Raw genomic sequence first — 20,921 nt, 5'->3', positions numbered from 1 at the left:
TAATAAAGAGTTGAGGACTAAGAACGCCTCTGACAACAGTGGAGTGTTTTTCCAGCATGTTCTTATATCTGTCTGTGCTTGTACAAATCCAGAGGGCTCAAGGTGAAACCCTGTTTTACTTTATGATAAAGCCAGACTAGCATAGATATGGAAAACCCTGGGTCTGGGTTTCAAATCCTGATTGGATTTGAAAGCTGTATGTTTCATTTTACTTCCTTCAGGCTACACTATTCAATTCCCAAAGACAGATGAGCATATTCTTCAGTAAAAGCCTTTGGGGAATGGTGATTTTCCAATCTCCCTTGCCAATTGTCACTCTAGTTCAACAATACTCATCCTTTCCTCAAATCCAGCCTGGATGGTACCCGCTGTAATTTCAGTCCCCCTGGCTATTTCCATTGTATTCCCTACAAGAAGAAAAACTTCATCTTTTCCTTAGAATAACTTCATCCTGGGTATAAATCCTCAAGTAGAAGACATATCAGAGCACTACACTCTGCAAAGCCAGATAGTTTCAACATTTTTCTCTTAATATGCAAACAGACATATTTTACTTTAGGACAGACATGTTTCACAGAGGAGAAGATCCTTAGAAAGGTAAAATCATCATATCTAACCCTGCTTTAAGATTATTTCTCTCACACACCCCTCAGCTGGACTATGGCCAGAAATTAAACAAGAACTCTACTTGGTCTCTTCCCAAATTCTCTTTCACACCCTGAAACCACCCAGGGAGACTTCCTCCAGGTGCATCATCTATACAGATGGTTTCCTTCCAGGGGTGGCTTTAGAATTTTTTATATTCAAAGTCCACAGGAGCAATAATTAGGTGGGAATGGGTGAATGGAGACAGAGAGGATGGAGGGTCTGTTTTGAAACTGCATTTCTCTATCAAGTACACATTTCTCTTTCTTGGTTTGTAGGTTTATAAGAGGTGATTAGAAGAAAGCACTCTCAGCCAGTTGGAAGTAGGGAGTGGGCAGAGTCAAGCCTTTTCTATATGTCAGAGTAGAAAGAACTTAGAAATGGCGACTCCCAAGTGATGTGATAAACCCAGCTTTCTCCTTTCACCCAAGGCTACATCCCAACCCTCTGCTCTTCTCTCATGTTCCCTCCTGTGTACTCTTGTAGCTTGACCTCCGTTCTCTGTGTGCAGAGCCTCATTTCTACAGTTAGACTACAGGATTCCTGAAGGCAGAGCCCGCGGCTTCTTGTGCATCTCCCACAACCCCCAGTGCAGGGTTCCTCCCAAAAGAAAAAAAAAGTGGTTCGCCGACTGATTGAAGAAACAGAAACAGGCCTCTGCAGTGACCTGAAGCATATGGAATTCTGATTAAGGGAAGTGAAAAGTCAAAAAGCCCAATATTGCACTCTTTATAAAGTATACGTATCCCAACAAATCCGAGGTTATTGGAAAAGTAACAGCCTTCTCCCCTGACCAGCCCCAACCAAAAATTTCATTAGAATGGATAAAGAAGCAGAGCAGTAAATATTAATGGGTAGGAGGGGGAAGCTGGAGGACAGCAGGCTGAACTGAGCAGGTGTTCACCTCACTCATTTTCAATCTGTTTGCAGCCAACAACGTCATTGTTTGGCCTTCTTGAGCTCACCGACAGGCCATTTTTCATGATTTTACCATTTCTGGCCAAATGCAAACTTTTTAATTAAATGTACCACATGATTCCAGATGTTTGTTTATTTGTTCCAAAAAGGTTGTAAAATCTCTACATGAGGAAAAACCTGGGGCAGGGGTAAAGTTTTCTACAAGATATAGGGAAACAAATGAATTAGAACCGGGATGGGGAGGTGAATGCTGGGCAGAGCTCTCAGCAGAACAATCTAGACCAAAACCATTGGCTTCAAATAGTTCTTCTTCCAGAAACCCAAGATTTTGGAATAAACATGTTGGGCACTTATTAGTTTTTTTTTTTTTTGTTTTGTTTTTTTTTTAAGAATGTAGCTCATCTGGAGCCAAAGATCAGAATGAGAACAAATTTTTGTGGCTGCTTTGCCTGCTTATTATATGTTTGTTCCTGTTGCTATGAGCTCTACTACATTAATTCTGGCAGACTCCCATTTAACAGGCTAGATTATAGCTCATGCATGAGTGGTAGGGAAGCATTCTGCAAGGTGAGAAGAAAGAAGGGGGATACCAGCAGAGACCACTGCTTCCCATACACCCTGACAGCGTCCTCAAAGTCTTCTGTTCTCTTGTACTCTCTGTCTCTAAACATAATCAGTCATTAAGTCAGTCTATTGCATTTGCTACAGAATGTTTCTCATATCCCTACCCTTCTCTGTTCCTCCAACCAGCCAGCCACTCCAGGGTCTTCATCATCAACGCTAGATTATTTCAACATTATCCTGATACTGGGCTCTAAATTTTCGTTTCAAAAGCCAACATCAGAAATACTTTGAATAAAGTGGGGAGGAAAGGCACCAACTGTCCATTTTCTCTGATGCCTGAGCCAGAGATACCCTATGACCAAACCATCAGCAACCTTAAACAACAATTCCATGGTGGTTGGAAGGTTACCGTTACATTGCCGTCTCCCTGCTCCACTGGAAGTGCCCTGGCCACAGCTGTCTTCCCCATCTGTTACCAAGTTGTTTCCTAAATTGCCTTTGTTAGAAACCTGCTCTTTGGAAGCAGCAGTCTGCAGTCACATAGCCTGGTATCAAGAAATCCAAAATTTCCAAAACTTTGATGCCATCCCACAGTGGCCTCCTCAATTCCAGACTTTTCTTTCCAACTCCCTCCTCACACCGTTTGCAGATTAATAATCCAAAAGAACAGCTTTAAATCAAATCTAGATGCTTTTGCCTATTCAAGACCTGCCATAATCCATCCTACAAACCTAACCTCATTTCTGACTTTTTCAAAGCCAGACCCCTTCCTCTAGTCAGTTCTATCTGTTCTTACATTTGTGCTTCTTCTTTACCCATATCCCTTTTTTTTTTCTTTCTTTGTGGAATACCTTTCTTCTGCCTTCCATCTACTCATGCCGTACTTGCCTTTCAAAGCTCAAGGCCAACTCTGCCAAACAGCCATGCCTGACTATTCTAACATTTATTGATTCCCAACTTTTCTAAACATTTACAACATTTAAGGTTTTACCATGTCAGGCAACTTTTACTTATATAATATATAATATCTAGCTTGATTGGCATTGCTTCATTTTGGTATGTCCTCAATCAAACCATAAATTCTTAGAAGACAGATACCATGCTCTCTATCCTTCAGTTTTTCCACAAATGCTAACATATGCTTTGTACACAGTGGATACTAAGTAAAGACATTGGATGATGGAAAAACTCCTTACGTGAAGGTGGTGAGAGCAGCATCTGTCATTGCATAAGTCATATTTCACCATGTCTCAATTCTTCACTTGTAGTGAAAGGGATTAGAAACAGCCCATGACTCTAAAACTTCAAGACATTTAGAATCTTCAATCATGTCAATCCAAGACTCTCCATTTTTAAGGCAGAGGGACATATTTTCACCATAATTTTTTAAAAATGTTTATTTATTTATCGAGAGAGAGAGGGGGGGGGGCAGGAGAGGGAAAGGGGAGGGTCAGAGAGACAGAAAATGAATCCCAAGCAGGTCCTGTGCTGGCAGCAGAGAGCACAGAGACTGACATGGGACTCAAACTCACAAACCCTGAGATCATGACCTGAGCCTAAATCAAGAGTCAAACACTTAACCAACTAAGCCACCCAGGTGCCCCTTCACCACCATTTTTTATTTGGACTGGTTTTTTAGGGGAAGGGTTATCTCTTATCCTGCAGAAGTAAAGTTTGTTCCTGTTGGGAATACAAGGCATGACTCCATTTTTGCCTCCTTACTTTGCTGCTGGAACAGAAGAGCCAAATTCGTAGCCCCTCTGTGTCTATGAGTGCACAACAATTCTGCCCAAAGAGTAGAAATAAAGCAATCATGGAGACTGCAAATGAAAAATCATCCTTGGAGAAAAAAAGATAGGTAATGGACCCCTATGGATTTCAAATGCTTAAAGGAGGTTGCTTAAAGTTCCTGGCTGAAGTCCATGCCAGTCTTGGTAATAGCCGAACGGATTCATCCATCTTCAGATTCCACTTGGCTTGCTCTTCCATCACTGCCACCTTCCCAGACAGCGAGCACACACATGCACATCTATCTATATATACGCGGAAGTTTTAATCTACACTACCCTCCATTCCAATCCACCCAGCCCTGCTCAGTACAGAGTGAAGCTATTGACCCTGCAAAGCAGCAGAGAGATGAATTTGATGACCCAGACTAGAGTTTTTAAACCATTTCAGCAAGGCCTAGAATCAAAGGAAAGTACAATTTATTCAGCACTTAGTAAAGTCCTTTTACTTTGGAACAGAGTGCACACACTGAAAATAGACTCCCACTGCCACGCAGATAAAATAAACCTGTCAACCACCACTGTCAAATCACTAGTCACCTCGATTAAATAAAGGAAACTTTAGCATCTCTCAGCATCTGAGAATTCCACCAAGATTATAAGCCCATAAAAGCATTATGAAGGAAAGAAAACTAAAGTAATGGGTTCTGTTGAAATGTCATCAGAGGAAGCATTTTACATAATTAGAAAATGCTAATAATAGCTCTGCACAAGGAACCAACACAATCTTCCCCTCACAGCCAGGGCAAAGCCATGGCATGGAGTCTGAAAGAAGAGAGCTGAGGCCATGCACTTATGTAGCAGGACCCACAGAAGAAACACGTTCCTGTCAGCAAGGAGGCCATCCTTGCCAATTGCTAAAGTTATTTTCTTTTTCTTTTTTCTTCTTGCTCACTCCCTCCCATTCTCTCTCTCTCTCTTTCACAGTTTTCAATACACTTTCCATGGAGAAGAGCTGGATCTGCCATGCTTCTGTGAATCTTCAATGACTCGGTGATGTTTTTTGAGAAATTATCCAATAGTTAGCTCCCTTGAAAAACGAATCAAAATATTTAGGAAGACAGAAAGCAATAAGTAAGCAGGCTGCTTTAGTCATAGGGTCTGATCTCAGGTGGGACCTACCTGGCAAAGTCACCATAACCATCAGATTGCTTATTTCATCTTTTTAAATGGTCAATGAGGACCAACAAGCAATAGGCAAAAAGATACCTTAATGCTGACCTATTAAGATAACCTAAATAAATGTATTTATTTTCATTTAGTCTGTGCTCTTATTCTGTGTAGATTTTGTTTATAACAATCAAACCTACTTAGGTTTCATGTCCCCTGTGGGATGACATAGCAAGACGTGAGGACCATAAAAAACAAACAAACAAACAAACAAAAAACAGGAAAAAAAATTTAAAAATTGTCTGAAAGAGACAGATTACCTCCAAATCCTCTAAGCCTAAAACAAATTGTAATGAGAAGTTTGGTTATCAAGCAGCCCCATCTTGAACACTCCCGAAAGTATTCTGCTCATTGGCATGCAGGTTTTCTGGCCAACATCTCCCCATCCCAAACATCTTTGTCTACATTGCCACATCTTCACACACATCCATTCATTTTCTTCTTATTCATTTCATTTTGACTTATTTAAATAGTTGAAGCAAAACACTCTATTTATGGCTTCTGTGAAAACATATTTTATATCTCATGCTAAAACTGTTAAGAAAATAAAAAAAATGCCTGCTGTTTTTCTTTCTGTCTTTTTCTTCTTATTTGGATGGCACACATTTTGCTGCTTCATGGAGATACACAGAAAAATCAATTCCTAAGCATAAAATGCAACTCACATTAAGGAGACTGCAAACGATAACTAATTATGATGAGTTGCTATGTAAATCATTCAATGGCAGTCCCAGCAATCAATTTCAAACACAAATAGACCAAGCCCCTGGCTGCAGAAGAGGATGAACACCTACCAAATGTGTCAGAGATAACGGCAAGATTGCCAAGGTTGGGTGGAAGTAGGTTGGCAACCATCTCCAAGCAAGTTTCCATAGATTTCCTCTTGGTTTCTTGCATTCTTTCTTTCATACACTTAAAGTCCAATGCTTAATACAACAAGGTAACTATGGCATATTTTCAAGACTGTATAAGCATCAGGGAAAAATAATAATTCAGGGATGTTCACTGGACTTGCAATAACTTTGCAAAATGTGCATACAAATGCACCGTAATGGGGCCTTTGGTGTGATAGCTACTGGCCATGTCAGATTATGGGATACGTGTGGGATTGTCTGTTCTAACCTGGCATCACCACCACCCTCTACTAAGGTTTTCTCTGCAGCTCAGAGGAGGAACTAGAAACTGCATTTCTGAGACTTCCCTTGGTGCATGATTCTACATTAGACTGAGCCAAACAGAGACACTGGAGTATGACTTGGAAATCCAGAGAGAAAGAGGAGCAGGGCAATGTCTGGGCAGTTCTAATGTTTGAAGCAGTGTCCAAGTGAACTTCTTTAGAGTCACTCCCACAGCGGCACTGCACATAGAGAATGTCACTAGGAGGTTCCCAGGCATTCCTGACATGTGCAGAAACTTCAGCAAGCTCTCAAGGATCACCAGCCTCGGTGTGAGGCTGGGACACTGAGTGGGGTCTTCCCTGACTGGATAAGGCTCTCTCTCATTCCTCACATTAAAACCCTTCATGATGTGAATATATAGTGGGTCTTCTTTTTTCCTATCTGAATACAGACTGATGCCATAGCATTCTCCCCTTTGGTTTTTCAAACTTTCTCTGCTCTTGAATTTATAGACTTGTAATTTAAAAGAAGGGAGGGAAGGAAAGTAACACAATTCTTTTGACAAAAACAGGCAAGGATATTATAATACTTTGCTGCAGCCTTAGCAAAGGATTTGGAAATTCACTCCTGGCAGTGGCCATTTCCAGGCCATTTCTCTGCCTGTACTTTCTTCTTCCCTCCAGCACAATGCCACGGTCAGTCCTGTATTTGCTTCAGATGTCCTGTGTGAAGGACACATGTCAGGGGTGGCCTGGGAGTCAAGGACACAGAACTCTGAATATTTTTTTCCCTGCCTCTGTCAATGAGTGACTTAGTCTTCCCCAGCAGTTCTTGGCGCCTTCCTCTGTTAAATGGGGATAATAATATTTACTCTTCCTACTTTATAGGGTTGTCTTGAGTATGATATGGTCTATTCACTAAACAGAAATGTTTTCCCCAAAAGACACAGTGGTCTATATAAATGCAAATTCCATTTCTAACAACTACCAGATAAAGAGTGGCAATACCTGGCAGGCAGGTGTATGTCCTATGCACATATTTAAAGAAACATTTTTCTAACACTTCAACACTCCTCATAATGTGGATACCCAATAGAGGATATAGTAAGTAGATTGCCACTAGGTATCAACTGGGATCATTGACACAGCCGCGTGGTCCCTGTACTCTAAAGACATACTCAGACCTAGAGCAGAATTCTCAGAGAGATTCAGGCGCACCATTCTAAAACCACATATATATCACAGCCTGCATCTCATTGCAAGTCCAGCCCCTTCTTTGAAGCTTCTGTTCTAGTAAAATAATTCTATTAGTTGCTTTAATTCATCCTATTTCCTTCCTACCATCAAAATACCAGACTTTGAAAACTATGACATAAAAATTATTATCTACTTGGAAGTTATACAATGTGGCTAAAATGCTGTCTGGCAATGAACCAATAGATATAGACCCAACCATGGTGATCTGGGGTTGTGAAAGCAACCAAAGTTGAGGTCTGAGGTCCACAAGGCTGGCCTTTCCTTCCAGTATCACTCACTCCCAAAGAAAGATGGGTCTCTTTTCTCAGACACAATCAAGTTATCTCACAGAGGCATCTAAATTACTGACTTTCGCCTCTCATCATTTACTGAACAAATATTAACCTGAGCTTCTATTAAGCAGGAAGCCCTGTGCTAGGCATTGCAGGCACAATGGTGAGCAAAGAGACACAATCTCCATCAATGCCTCTAAGACCTTATAGCCTGCCCAAGAAGACAGTCCCCAAATAAAAGAGCACTGACCTAATATAAATGTGTGGGGTGGTATCAGAAGAGTCTTCCTTACAGCTGGGATATTTAAGCTGATACCTGTAGTATGAGCAGGAACCAGTGATGTGAAAGAGAAGAACAATCAGAATCTTTACTGCCCCTCAGGGAACTTTCATTTATGAAGAGTTCAAGATATACATACACTTCACCTCTATCACACAAAGAAGAATATAAACAATTGCACTAAGGAGAAAGAAGCAAATATTACAAGTACCTCAGGAAGAGGAAAAATCAATGTAAGAAACAATTTCTTATAAGAATCAAAAAGTACAGTGCATTATTATCCCTACAATGCATGGATTAGCTGTAAATTACAGATGCAAAATCCTTTGCATTTGAATCTACAGTCCTTAGGAAATGAATCTTGGGTTTATCAGACGCGACATTGGAAGTTACATAAAAGGACAAGCAAAGGGAAAATGGCATGTACAGAAAAATAGCAATTTGCACATGAACTACTGCCCACCAGTTTATGTAGTTGTTGGTGCGGAATGAAAAGAGATTGGGAACTGGATGAATCAAAAATTATTTGCAAATAGAACTTCCACTTAAGATTTTATAGACCAAGTTTCAGACATCATGGAGGATTTCACTTGGGAAAGAAATGATGTAATTTGCCTTCACAATGTGAAAGAGCCTCCCTGGATAAAGGTTTGTAAACTGTTTGCATAAAGGTATTAACAAATGATACTCAGATAGTTTGGTGGTTTATATGATCAGAAAAAAAAGAATAATTTCTTTAACTTAAATATAAAAAAGCAAAGTGGCATTAAGTAGTCTCATTCCAGGTGCTGAAAAATCAGGCTTTCCTCACTTGTTATCATAGGATTCACGCCAAGCTAAAACATATCAGTCTCATCTCTTCCCTACATGGATCAGTCCAATAATAATTCAAACTTAATGAATTTCTCTGGCTCTCTCTTTACTGGTATCCACAAGACCACAGGCCCAAAGACCTGCCCACCATTTCATTATGTTCACTTTTTTCACTACCAGGTCCTTCGAACTAATCAAGCAACCGGCTCATTAAATGGATAAGGTATTCCTCAGTAAAACCGAAATACCTGTTGCTGGGTCCTTTAGATAACAACGTTCCCATAATGTCGGGCTCTGACATCATCAAAGGGCATTTGTTTTAACTCTAAACACCTTGGGCATTTTTCCATATTCCAAATATTACTCAACATACCTTCACAACTTGTAGTCTTATATTCCATTTCTTTAACGTTCAAATTTCTTGTTTTACTATTACAGTGAAATATGGTCCTATTATTGGAGATTATCATTCATCTCATTATGTCCTTCTTTTGTGAAATCTCAATTTCATGGCTAGATCAACTTTTACAAGTGGACTTGGGGGCTCTGAGACTTCAATTCCTATGCAGTGTACTCAATGATCTATACAGTAAAAATACCTTTATTTAAATATAAGAAACCAATAAATAAATCCATGAGGATATAATGCTAGAGTTAATTGGTTATTCTGTCTAGATATGGTATTGTTATTCACCTAGAGGAACTCTCCACCTGCCCCCCCACCAAAAAAAAAAAACCAAAACAAAACAAAACAAAAAACACCAGTCTCTAAAGGAATATGTTCAAGACTTCCATAAGGACATTCAGTGAGGGAGCTCTATTCGCGGTCCTCAAAATACAGCATGTGGGTAGCTGTTTGTTCTACTTGCCTTTGAACAAAGTTGATTTCCACAAAACTGACACCTAATGAACAGAATTCTAATTGAACCAAAATATATGCAAATGTAGAAAAGTCCTACTGTGCCCAGACAACAAATAGGCAACAAAGGTCCAAATCACAGACACCTGGAATCCTGCAATACACTCTTGATCATTGCCTGTAGAGTAGAAGTGTGCCATTTGCCCAGAGCCCACATGTCTTCTCAAGTGCCAGCTTCCCCACTTTCTGGGCATCTCTACGGCCTTTGTTCATGCCCATCCATCCTGCAAAGAAGGTGGGAGCTGGAACAGTCCTTATTCAGTGTTGCCTGAATGTATGAGGGGAGTTTCCCGCTTGGGGAAATGTTGTTCAAAGTATGGAATGCCCTCAATAAAAGCCTGTTCTTACTTAGATTGGAAGGCAGATTCACAATTAAGAAACATGCCTGTAGTCATAACCAGGATAAAAGGGGTAAAGCAGTTATACCACATGGCCTCGTGTCCCCCCGGTTCCAACAAAGGTGATCATAGAGTCCTTGGCCTAAGCAGACAGCAAAGGGATGAGGCATTTTTAAATTACATTCCATGTAGACTCTAGAAATGGTAGTAAGAATTCAAGTCTTCGGGAATACCGGGTAAGCCAAATTAATGTTTTTGAGGATCAGATAATTTAAGAAAAGCTGTGCATTGATCCTGGGCAATGTTGTTAGGCAAATTGGAATTCCTTTTAGTTGTAACATAGAGTTCATTCATTTTAAAATTACAGATTTAAACTATTCTCTCCAAACAATGATACTTTTACAAACATTAGTGAGTTTCTCAATTCTCTCCAACACTTTTGCTGCGGGTAATGATCTACTTAGTAATTTTTAAGTACTATAATCTCTTTACTTAAAAAAAAATCAAATCACAAAATTATATTATAGCATGGATTTATTTGCCTTCCCAGTAGACCGCCACTAAATTCTATTTAATATGAGTTAAAATCCCTAGGTTTGACAGGTATGGTTTTCTCATCAAGACCTTGAAAAGCACTGTGTTCCTTCTAAAGTGCGGAGGCAGCAATAATGAGCCCAGAGCTCTGCACAGCCAAGTGTCCCTCCCTGTAACTACTAAGAGCAATAAAAAGCTGAGTTCCTACCTCGGTGATTGGTGAGATCCCTGGAAGCAGAAGGCAGGGGTGTATAGGGGTGCTCTGGAGGGGCCTCGACATGGTCACTGGAAGCCTGCGTAATAAAAGAACATGTCAACATGAAGTAACACCAGCCACTAAATACCTTCATTTACCAAACATGTCTTCTAGGGATCTGGGTCTGGAGGAAGTATTATCAACCAAGACTCTTCTCAGGAAGCAAGAGTTGTCTGTGCTGAGATGTTCTGGTGAGTGCAGGGTAGCATAGGAAGCTTTGAAGAGTCTCACTAACAGGTGAAAGGGCTCTGTGACAAAGGGATGGTTTGTTTATTGTGTTGAACTGAAAGGTGAGAAGGAGGAAGGAGAGAGGGTAAAGGTCACAGGCCTTCTTCAGGTGCTTCCCACAGATTCAGTGTTCACTGTGAGTAGATTTCTATGGAAACCAGTGAAGATGCTGGGCTTTGCCCCAGGGTGGATGGGGAAAAACAGGGCCAGTTTACGTGGGCCCAGTGGCATGGAGACACAGAAGCTCAGTAGCATGAACCGAAGGATATAAACCATTGTACACTGTGCATTTGGGGTTCTGGCTACGTTTAACAACCACACTGAAAAACTCATCTGAAATTTGGTACATAATGGTCCCCAATAAAACTTTGCCATTCCAAAGCCTAAAAGAAAATGATATGAAATGTATCTGTGAAAATGGTTTTTTATTGTACACAAACAGCTCTTTAACCATCGAACTGTATATAGTGTGACCTGTATGGGTAAGAAGTGCTACCTTTCTTTCTCTGTAACTCTACAACTAAGGGGATGAAGCCAGGAAGAAAGGACTATGGCTGTGGAGTCAGGTGTCCCTCAGAACCCATGACCGTTCTGACACATTCAGTGTGGATACTTATAGCAAGAAGCATCACTATTGCAATTCTTACTGAGACTTCTGAATCAAATACTACTTTTTTTTTTTTAATATCCAAAAAAGAACATCTGCTAGGATCAAAATCCTAAGCTTACAACCTTTCCAAGCTTCAAAAAAAGTAAATTTCATTAATGCTACATTTTTCTTTCTGGAATAGGAAATATATTCTATGGGATATATTTGCCCTGCTTGGAGCAGGCCTTTTCTCCAAAGAGATTATCTACATTATAGGAATCAAAGCTAAGTAGGAGATTAGACCTACTTGCTAGAAAAACCCTTTAAACCCTGCTTCTGACATTTGAGATGTTTGATTAAGCAGCTTTCAGTGGAGACTTTACAGAAAGAGTTCTGAATGGAGCAAAATCAGAAGCTCTGTCCCTAAGGTAGAGACAGATTTCAGGTAGCACAACTTCACTCCAGCTCCAAGGGAAACATGTGGTGTTTAAAGCTTGATGTGAGGGTACTGGGTCCTGAAAGATAAAAGTTCAGTCACCAAGAAAAATGTTTTAAAAAGTAGATAGGACTTGCTAGATACCATATCATTAGATACTTAGGACACTGCAGAAATTAGATTAATTTTCAAATACTAAAGTCACCACATGTCCCTCCATTTGGCATTCAGGGTCTCTTGCAATCCCCACATGATAAATGAGACACAGTGACAGTGTTCTAAATATGGCACCTATTCAATGCTGGAGGCAGGATATATGGGGCAAAGTAATGGCAGCTGTCCTTCCACAGATCTACCATACTTCGTTAGTAAAAGGCCATAGGTTCTCTGTCAATGTTTCTGTTCCACCTCAATGCTATAAAGGCCCAAAATACCAGTATGAATTTTAGGTTGCTATATTGTGATATTTCTTAGTGTGTTTAATCTCAATTTGGGCTGTTGACAATTTGATGACAGCTTTTCCTAAAATTACTGGAAGAAACTACCTTTCAGCAAATACCTCTGACTGGGCAAAACATTAGAGCTCTACAACCAAGAGTAAAATAGCTATTTACCTTTATTTCCAATTGTAGTCAAAGCAAAATTGGTGTGGCATGAGTTCGGTTTTACAGTCATCATTCTATGCCTAGCATTTAATTATTTTTCTTCTTGGTGTCCATTTATAAACTCAAGTCATGGAAAAGAATCCAGGAAAAGAACAATTTTGCAAACTGTTGGTGGAATGTCTTTGGCTGGATGTTTAAGGAAGCTACTACAAATTAAGATTCTAAATACCAGTTCTTTGACTTGGCTCTTATCGTAATGAAGTCCATGGGATTTTTTCAATAGTGATGTACACATTTGTTCTCTCGATATTATGGTTATAGGAACAATTAAGAAAAGAGTGATTATCATATGAAACAAGTGGACAAGACAACATCTTAAACTTGCACATTACCTGCCCCCAAATAAAGAACTTCCCTTGAAACTGAAGCAACATACCCATAGTATATTGAGTATGAAATGACTGAAATGTAAATGGAAAAAGTTAAGTAATGTTTTCTTTTACCTGGATTAAGAAGATATGCCTAAAATGGGAATAAAGGAAATTTGGGTAAATCTGAATCTTCAGAACCATAAATCTTCTCAAATCTTTGAGTCCTTGCCAAATTTCCTAACTACTTACGGCAGAAAGTTATACTCTTACATTTTATTTTTTAAGTCATTCCTACCCCAATATATTTGTAATAACTACAATAAAATATTAGCATCTGGAATACATATGTCCCTAAATAATTAAAAATCTAATAGAAAAATGGACAATGGAAATGTCAGGAAATTCAAAGAAGAGAAAACCTGAGTGGTTAATAAATGAAAGAGAAGAAGGTCAAATTCACTAGTCCGAAGAGCAATGCAAATTAAAACAAGATACAATTTTTCCACTCACCATATTGGCCAACTTTCAAGTCTTACAACAAGGGCTAAGGTGAATGAAGGGAAATGAACTTTTATCCTCTCGTCCCTTGCCAGTGGGAATAGACATTGGTTCAACTACTTTGGAGAGTAATTTAGCAGTACCTAATAAAACTAAAAATTTTATTTAAAATCTATTTTATTTAAAATGTATGTACTATGGAAAATTTCACTCAGGTCTATAAAGTGGAACATAAAACAGTGTTTATTCCATGATTATTTAGAACACACCAAATTGGAAATAGTTCAAATGCCTGTCAATAAGGAAAATGGATAAATAAAATATTGTATATTTGTATGACAGAATAATATTTAGCATTTAAGAGCAATAAATCTGGTTTATGTATCTCTAGTTGAATAGGTCTAAAATTTTAACACAGAAAACATAAATAAATAAATAAATAAATAAATAAATAAATAAATAAATTTAACATAGAGTGAAAATACAAGTTGCAAAATGACAAATATGAAATATCTATATCTATATCTATATATATATCTTCATCTTCAACCTCATGTGTGTATGGAAACATCTAACAATTACACTAGTTAAACACTAACTTCATGAAAATGGCTGCCTCTGCCAGAATGCAGGGTAATAGGACTGGAGCTAATGGGATAGGGGAGGCTTCAAATATATATATACATATATATACACACATACATACACACACATGTATATATGGTTTATTTATTTTATTTAAATAAAGACTTAGAAACAGATATGTCAATATGTTAGAAAATACAAAGTCTATATGTTAGTTACATGTGTTCACTATTTCTCAACTTTTCTACATTTTTGAAATTTCTCAAACAAGAAAATCGAAAAAACAAATATTCCTATTTCCTCTCTGATCCATACAGCCCTATACTGATATGAACCCATAATGAGAGGAAATTCCTCTAACAGTTTCCCAGTACTTGCACAACACGGATAACATGAATTTAGGCGGTTTCTGGTTTGCCTTTTGTGACGAAATACCCCCATTTCTGTTTTTCTTAAGGCTTCTGAGTATGACAAAGGAATAGAAAAAGCTGATAAATACTAGTAAATGTGTACCCCCTTCATACTAAGGCTTGAAAGGCTCATGCCAGCCTAGTAAGTTCTTCTGCTTAAGATTTGTCAAAGCATACTGAAGGTTTCTGTCCTCTTTCCCTACTCACAAATGGATAGTTGCTGATAATTTTTTAAACTCACAGCAATAATGATAATAGTCACTAATATACTGCACTTTGCAATTTCCATGGTGCAGGAAGGAAGACAGAACTTTGGCAGCCTCGCTGGAAAAGAGTCAGTGGAAGTGCAGCACACTCCATGAGAGACTTGCAGAGTGAGAATCTCACTCCGTGGTTGAAGAAAACAAATGTCTTCAGATGAGTATGTAAAATTCAAGTCCCTTCCCATTGGGTGCATTCCATGGAAACCTGCATTCCAGTGGATATTTCTGAACATCATGGATGCCCTGAAGGAATATGATACAGACCACAGGAGGAGTGATTTGGCAGGCTTCAAAACAAGAAGGGGGCAGCTACAAAGTTGTTTAATAGCCATAAATCTCCTACTATTTTTCACAAAATACCATCTAAGACCACATCTCCACAACTCATTCCCCATTACTCAGCTCAAGTGGAGCGCTTTGGCATGCTCACTCACCCTTAAATCATACACAGCATAAAGTGATCCCGGGTCTGGGAAATTTGTCAGCCTCCTTCAAGCAAAAGCAATCTTCGCTTTTCATCACAATTCATTCCCTGAAACTGTGGTATAAAGCTGACTCTTCTAAAAACATTTATTTTCTTTCATAAGAAAAAGCATCACTCATTTAGTTATCAAGTATTTAATAACCACCTACTATATGCCAAGGCCTGTGCTGCGAATACCAAGAAAAATAAAATGAGGACTTGGGTTGCATTCCTGACTCATCAAAAAAAATGATAACCATGATTAATACTAGTTATTAAGAGTCACCAACTGGTAGCATGACCCCCAAACTCTGCACTGTCGCAGAAATTTATCCCTGACCTCTATTACAACACATGACCACATGGAAGAGTAATTATGTCCCTGCTTGTTTCTTACTCATACTAAGAGAAAGCTTTCCAGATTAACTATATTAGCTTTCTAAGATTAACTATACTATTAACCCTTGTACCCAACATGCTGCCAGAAATATAGAAAACAGTCAATGCATTGTGATTGAATGAATCAAACATTTTAATGTCAAAGATAAAACTAGCTATACAATGATTGCAATTGGACACAACACAAGTCTGAGCTACGTTGCCAGAATCAGAGATAAAAACTTGCCATCACCTAAAAGATTAAATTAGAAGCCGAAGAACGAGCCAGAACGGGGAGACTTCTGACCTGCTCCAAGGTAAATGCACCATGCCTTTCAGTGTGAAGCAAGATAGAAAGCCTTCATGACAGATGCATTGTGTTGGGAATGACAGACAGGCTTAGGAGTGGAAAAGGCCATATATTGTCAGAGCGAGAAGTCATGAAACTAGGAGGGAATAAAAAACGGTAAGGTACAGGATGAGGTTGAGTCAATAACCAAGAGACCAAGAAATGTCCCAAAGGGGCAAAGAGTAGATTCTGGGCAAGAGCACAGCATTGAGCTGATTGAAGGGGCTGAAGGCTAGTTCAGACTATAAGTCAGTCATATAAATTAGTCATAGAAGGGGTAGGTGCCAAAGACCTCCCTAAAGTAAGGAAGCCCCTTGAAGGCAACATCCTGGAGCTTCCCATTGTTTCTATCTGATAAAGGGGTCCACTTATGCCAGTTACTAAAATGGCATCAGATCCAGAGTTGTAGTTTAGAAATATTTATGGAAGGAGAGACGAGGGAGGGAAGGGAAAAAAAAAAAGAACCAGGAACAGAAAAAAGGAAGGAAGGAAGGAAGGGAGATAGGAAGGAAGGGAGGGGATGGAAGGAAGGATGGAAGGAAGGAAGGAAGGAAGGAAGGAAGGAAGGAAGGAAGGAAAGAAGGAAGGGAGGGAGGACAGATGGACTATGGTTTAGGCATTTTGTGGACTGTTTAATAAATAATAAAATCACAGAATGTAGGAGATGTAAAAGACTTTACAAATCATCCAGAGCAGTAGCTTCCAAAATATTTTTAGCAGCCACTTACATAGCAAAAGGAAAAATAAAAACTAAATATTGGGCATTATGGAAATAGTGATGATTTCTTATGGCAACCAAATAACACTATAATATAAAAAGGGGAGAAACATGCCAAGATTTTTATGATATAATATTAAGCAAACACAGTAAATATTAAAATAGTATACACACTGTGATTTTTAATGATATAAAATTAACAAGAGGTAAAAGCTAATAGGCAAAGATTAAAAGATTTTTGTTAATGTGATTTAGAGTGATTTGATTTTTCAACTTATTTAATTGTGTCATTGCTTCTTGCAATTTAAAATATTTAAAATTTAAATATTTAAAATCCTAACTACTTATCAAGGCAGATATGAAAGAATGCATTTTTCCATCAAGTATCTCTCCAATCTCTCCCACTGGAGGGAGGAGAAGTGGACAAAGAGGGAGGAATATTAGGAGGTAAGGGGGAAAAAGAAGGGGATTGGAAAGAAAGGAGCACAATGAAGCACAGGAGCTAATATTTCCTGAATATGTCCTAAGTGCTAATGATTTTCCAGTGTATGAGGTATATCCTATTGTTACTCTCATTTGAGAAGTGAGAAAACAGAGAAGCAGGATAAGTAATACATCCAAGACTGTGCAGTTCAAAAGTCCACAGTGTGATCAGGCACCAAGTCAGAAGCCCAAAGCCTCCCAAAGCCAACTTGTTTCCCCAGTTCCACCTTGTGTCTGCATTGGGGGCCCCAGGTTTATGATACTCCTCTCCTGATCATCCCTCACTTTTGCCCCACACCACTGTCAACAGGGCCCTATCTGATCCTTTCTGGTAGGAATGTAGACTTCAAGAGCACGGGGGCCAACACCCAAATTGAGAGTGAATGCCTTGCGGCCCCTAACACAGGAACTTCTTGAACAATCGAATGAGAGAGAATTTACTAAAAAGAGCATGGGTAATTTAAAAAGTGGAATATTCTATCTATAAACAAATGTTTATCTTTGTCCACAGAAATATGATGAAATGCAAGTTAATAATTTGCTTCTCATTATTAATCCTTGCTGAAAATTTAGTATTTGTCCTAATGTTCAAACATAGAATATAATCACAATGTAATACTATAACTTCCAAGTAATGAATGTATATATGAATGTGTGTGTGTCCCATTTCTTGAGCACTAATTATATGCAGGCATTTTACACAGAGTTTCATTTAACTATCCCAACAACCTTAAGATACAAGTACCATTATTATTATTATTATTTTATAGATAAGGCAACTGAAATTGAGGGAGGTTATATAACTTGCACAAGATCACCCAGCTACCATATGCGGGATTTGGAGTTCCGACCAACACTGCTTGGTTGCATAGCCTGAGTCCCAAAACTGTACAATGAATTTGAAGCTTGAAGGTATCTAAAAAATCCTTCCTGGGTTTAGTATATAACTAAGGAAGATAATATATTTGTGGAGAGATGATCCAATTCATGTTAATATGCAACATGTTTTGTGGCCTGGCATGTAAATAAAACCATGAAGTTATTTATTAATAACTCATTGACTATGCCATGTAAACACAGGAGTAGTCTCATTGGCCACTTGGGGTTGACATAATCAGTGGGTCTGGAGTCAACCTGTACCAGCTCACAAAAACCAGTGGTTAAATTTTCAGGAATTCTGTGTTTTGGTTGTTTAACACAGTCTTTATTTAAAATTAAATTACATACACTTGTAATTGTACAAATAATATTTAAAGGTAATATATACCATAACTCATCACTTCCTAATTATTTTACAAAATTTTACTGTTATTTATGCTCTTTAAATTATTTATGTCTATCATATCTATATAGTGGAAATACTATAGAATGATGTGTTGCTACATATCTCTTCCCAGCTCTTCAGTGATGTCACTTCGGTGGCCTGACACTGCCATGGTGGTAGTATTCATGGCAGATGTTGCCAAGTGCTACAAATTAGGGACTGAGTTGTTCTTTTATTGATCTCTTAAACTTAAGCAAGTGATAGAAAAAATGTTAATGATGTAGATTAAACTTAAAAGTATACTGTGCCTTCAGGGCACCTGAGTGGCTCAGTCAGTTAAGCGTCTGACGCTTGATCTCAGCTCAGTTCTTGATCTCAGGGTCATGAGTTCAAGCCCAGCATTGGGCTCCACGCTGGGTGTGAAGCCTACTTAAAAAAAGAAAAGAAAAGAAAAGAAAAAAATACATTGCACCTGTAGCCAAAATGTTGTGAACAGCATAAAAATGTGAGGAAATATTCTTCCAGTATTCAAAACCTGTTATCCAGTTAGTAAACATGTAGCTCATGTCACTGACAAATGAGGGAAGTTCTGACATACTTAGCAAGGAGGGAAAATCATCGATATTTCCTATCAGAATTACACTTGTTCACCTGCCACAACCTTAGGTTGGCTATGGACATGAGACTTTCGCCAAAATAATCAAAAGTATTCTATAAGGATCAACTGGCTGAAGGGAATTTATAACATAAAGTATTATCTATTTAATTTTTATTTATAAGTTGTGAGTTACTCACCCTTTATGTACATAAAAATTACGATAAACTGTGTACACATAAGCATGCATACTTTTTCCCCCCCAGAGAGCTAGTTGTTAAACCTTTACCAGCACACCACTACATACAACACTTATTAAGTTTGGGGCTATGTAGAAAAGGGCTATTTTATGGCCTAGGAATGGAAAGGATAGTAAGAAAAAAGCTAATTAAGCTTCAAGGATTCTGTCCTTGACTTATTTACAACTTGGTATCTTCTACTTCCCTGTTGTCTATGCTCAGATGCCTCACTGACCAAGATTTAGAGCCAGTCTCCATCTGGCTGTATGACCTTGGGCAATTTACTTAAACTCTTTAAGCCACTTTCTTCGAGTATAAAATGGTAAAAACAATAGTCATGCTATTATGACACGAGGAGGAGGAGGATGGGTAAAAATGGCTAACACATATCCGTCCTACTTTGTATCTGGGACTATTGTAAACACTTTGCATGTATTAATTTATTCAATCTTCACAACATTTCCCATGAGGCAGCTACAGCCCCCACTCCTACGTTACAGATGAGGAAAACTAAGGCCCAGAGAAATTAAGTAATTTGACCAAGGTCTCACTTAGTTTCTTGGGCTACTAGTATGTGGCAGACCTGGGACACAAATCCAGGCAGCTTGCCTCCAGTGGCCACTGTCTTAACCATTCTGATGCTATGCAGCCTCTCTTCCCAGTAGAGGTGAACATTAAGTAAGATAGACAAAGATGACAGTATTTCTCATTAAATGTTAGCCGTGATTTATTTTTACTTCATTCTCATTTTGTATAACCTGTAATTTTGCATATCTTACCTCTTCAAGTAGATTTAAGTTTCTTGAGAAGTAGGACTTTATGACCTCTCCTGCTCTTCATAGTAGCTATGACAGGGACATGCACATCTTTTGTAATCAAGTATTTATTACACGAATAGACTCTACTACTCCTTACTTGTCAAGCAGAAACACACTCACTACTGAGATCTTTTCTGAGGGAAAAAGTAGTATGATCTTTATAGCCTTGTTGTAAGTTCATCCATAGATTCACTGCATTACTGTGATGGTCGAACTATCTTTAGTAAACAGCTACATGTGGCATTTCTCATCTGTGTTTGTAGGGTTGTCTTAGAAATAATATTATGTCATAGCAGTCCTACAGGCTTGATTTATTTTGGCTTAAAAGAAGGAACTTGCCTCATGTGTCTCTCTTCCTCTCAGAGAGTTTTTTATTCTCGAGGGCTGCGGGTCAAGTTCTGTCCTTGGAACCAAAGTAGTTTTCCAAAATGAGGTGGAGCCAGCTCTGTCAAGCTAGGCCAGATCTGCTGTCAGTGTCTTTCCCAAATACATCAGACCCTCTGCTTGTAAAAATAAATTGATACCAATGCAAGAAATTTATTAGGAGATGACAGCCCAGTTCATAATGGAAATATGGAGAAAACATCATCCTTCAAAACTGACAGTTTATCCATCATGCCTCAGATTCCTGAGATAGAAACAGACACTGTCACATACAATCTGCTGAGGACACGTTGTCTTGGATTTCCTTATGACAGGAAACTCTGAAATAATCCAGAAGAAGGGAAGGGTTTGTACTGCCCTTAATGTGCTCAGCCA

At 38.7% G+C, this 20,921-nt stretch overlaps 1 protein-coding gene across 16 annotated transcripts in view; it reads right to left on the bottom strand.

The window, feature by feature from the left end:
• Nucleotides 1-20,921, bottom strand: part of LRMDA (leucine rich melanocyte differentiation associated) — a 1,033,894-nt gene that overhangs the window by 195,768 nt on the left and 817,205 nt on the right. For all 16 annotated transcript variants that reach the window (XM_042961194.1, XM_042961205.1, XM_042961206.1 and 13 more), the window contains one exon: nt 10,823-10,907. In XM_042961194.1, the coding sequence (XP_042817128.1) occupies nt 10,823-10,907 (85 nt within the window). The remainder of the gene's footprint in view (nt 1-10,822; nt 10,908-20,921) is intronic.

This window comes from Panthera tigris, chromosome D2, assembly GCF_018350195.1.
Source record: "Panthera tigris isolate Pti1 chromosome D2, P.tigris_Pti1_mat1.1, whole genome shotgun sequence".
Lineage (NCBI taxonomy): Eukaryota > Metazoa > Chordata > Mammalia > Carnivora > Felidae > Panthera > Panthera tigris.
Note: the sequence above shows the minus strand (reverse complement) of the source record. Positions and strands in the feature narration are given on the sequence as shown.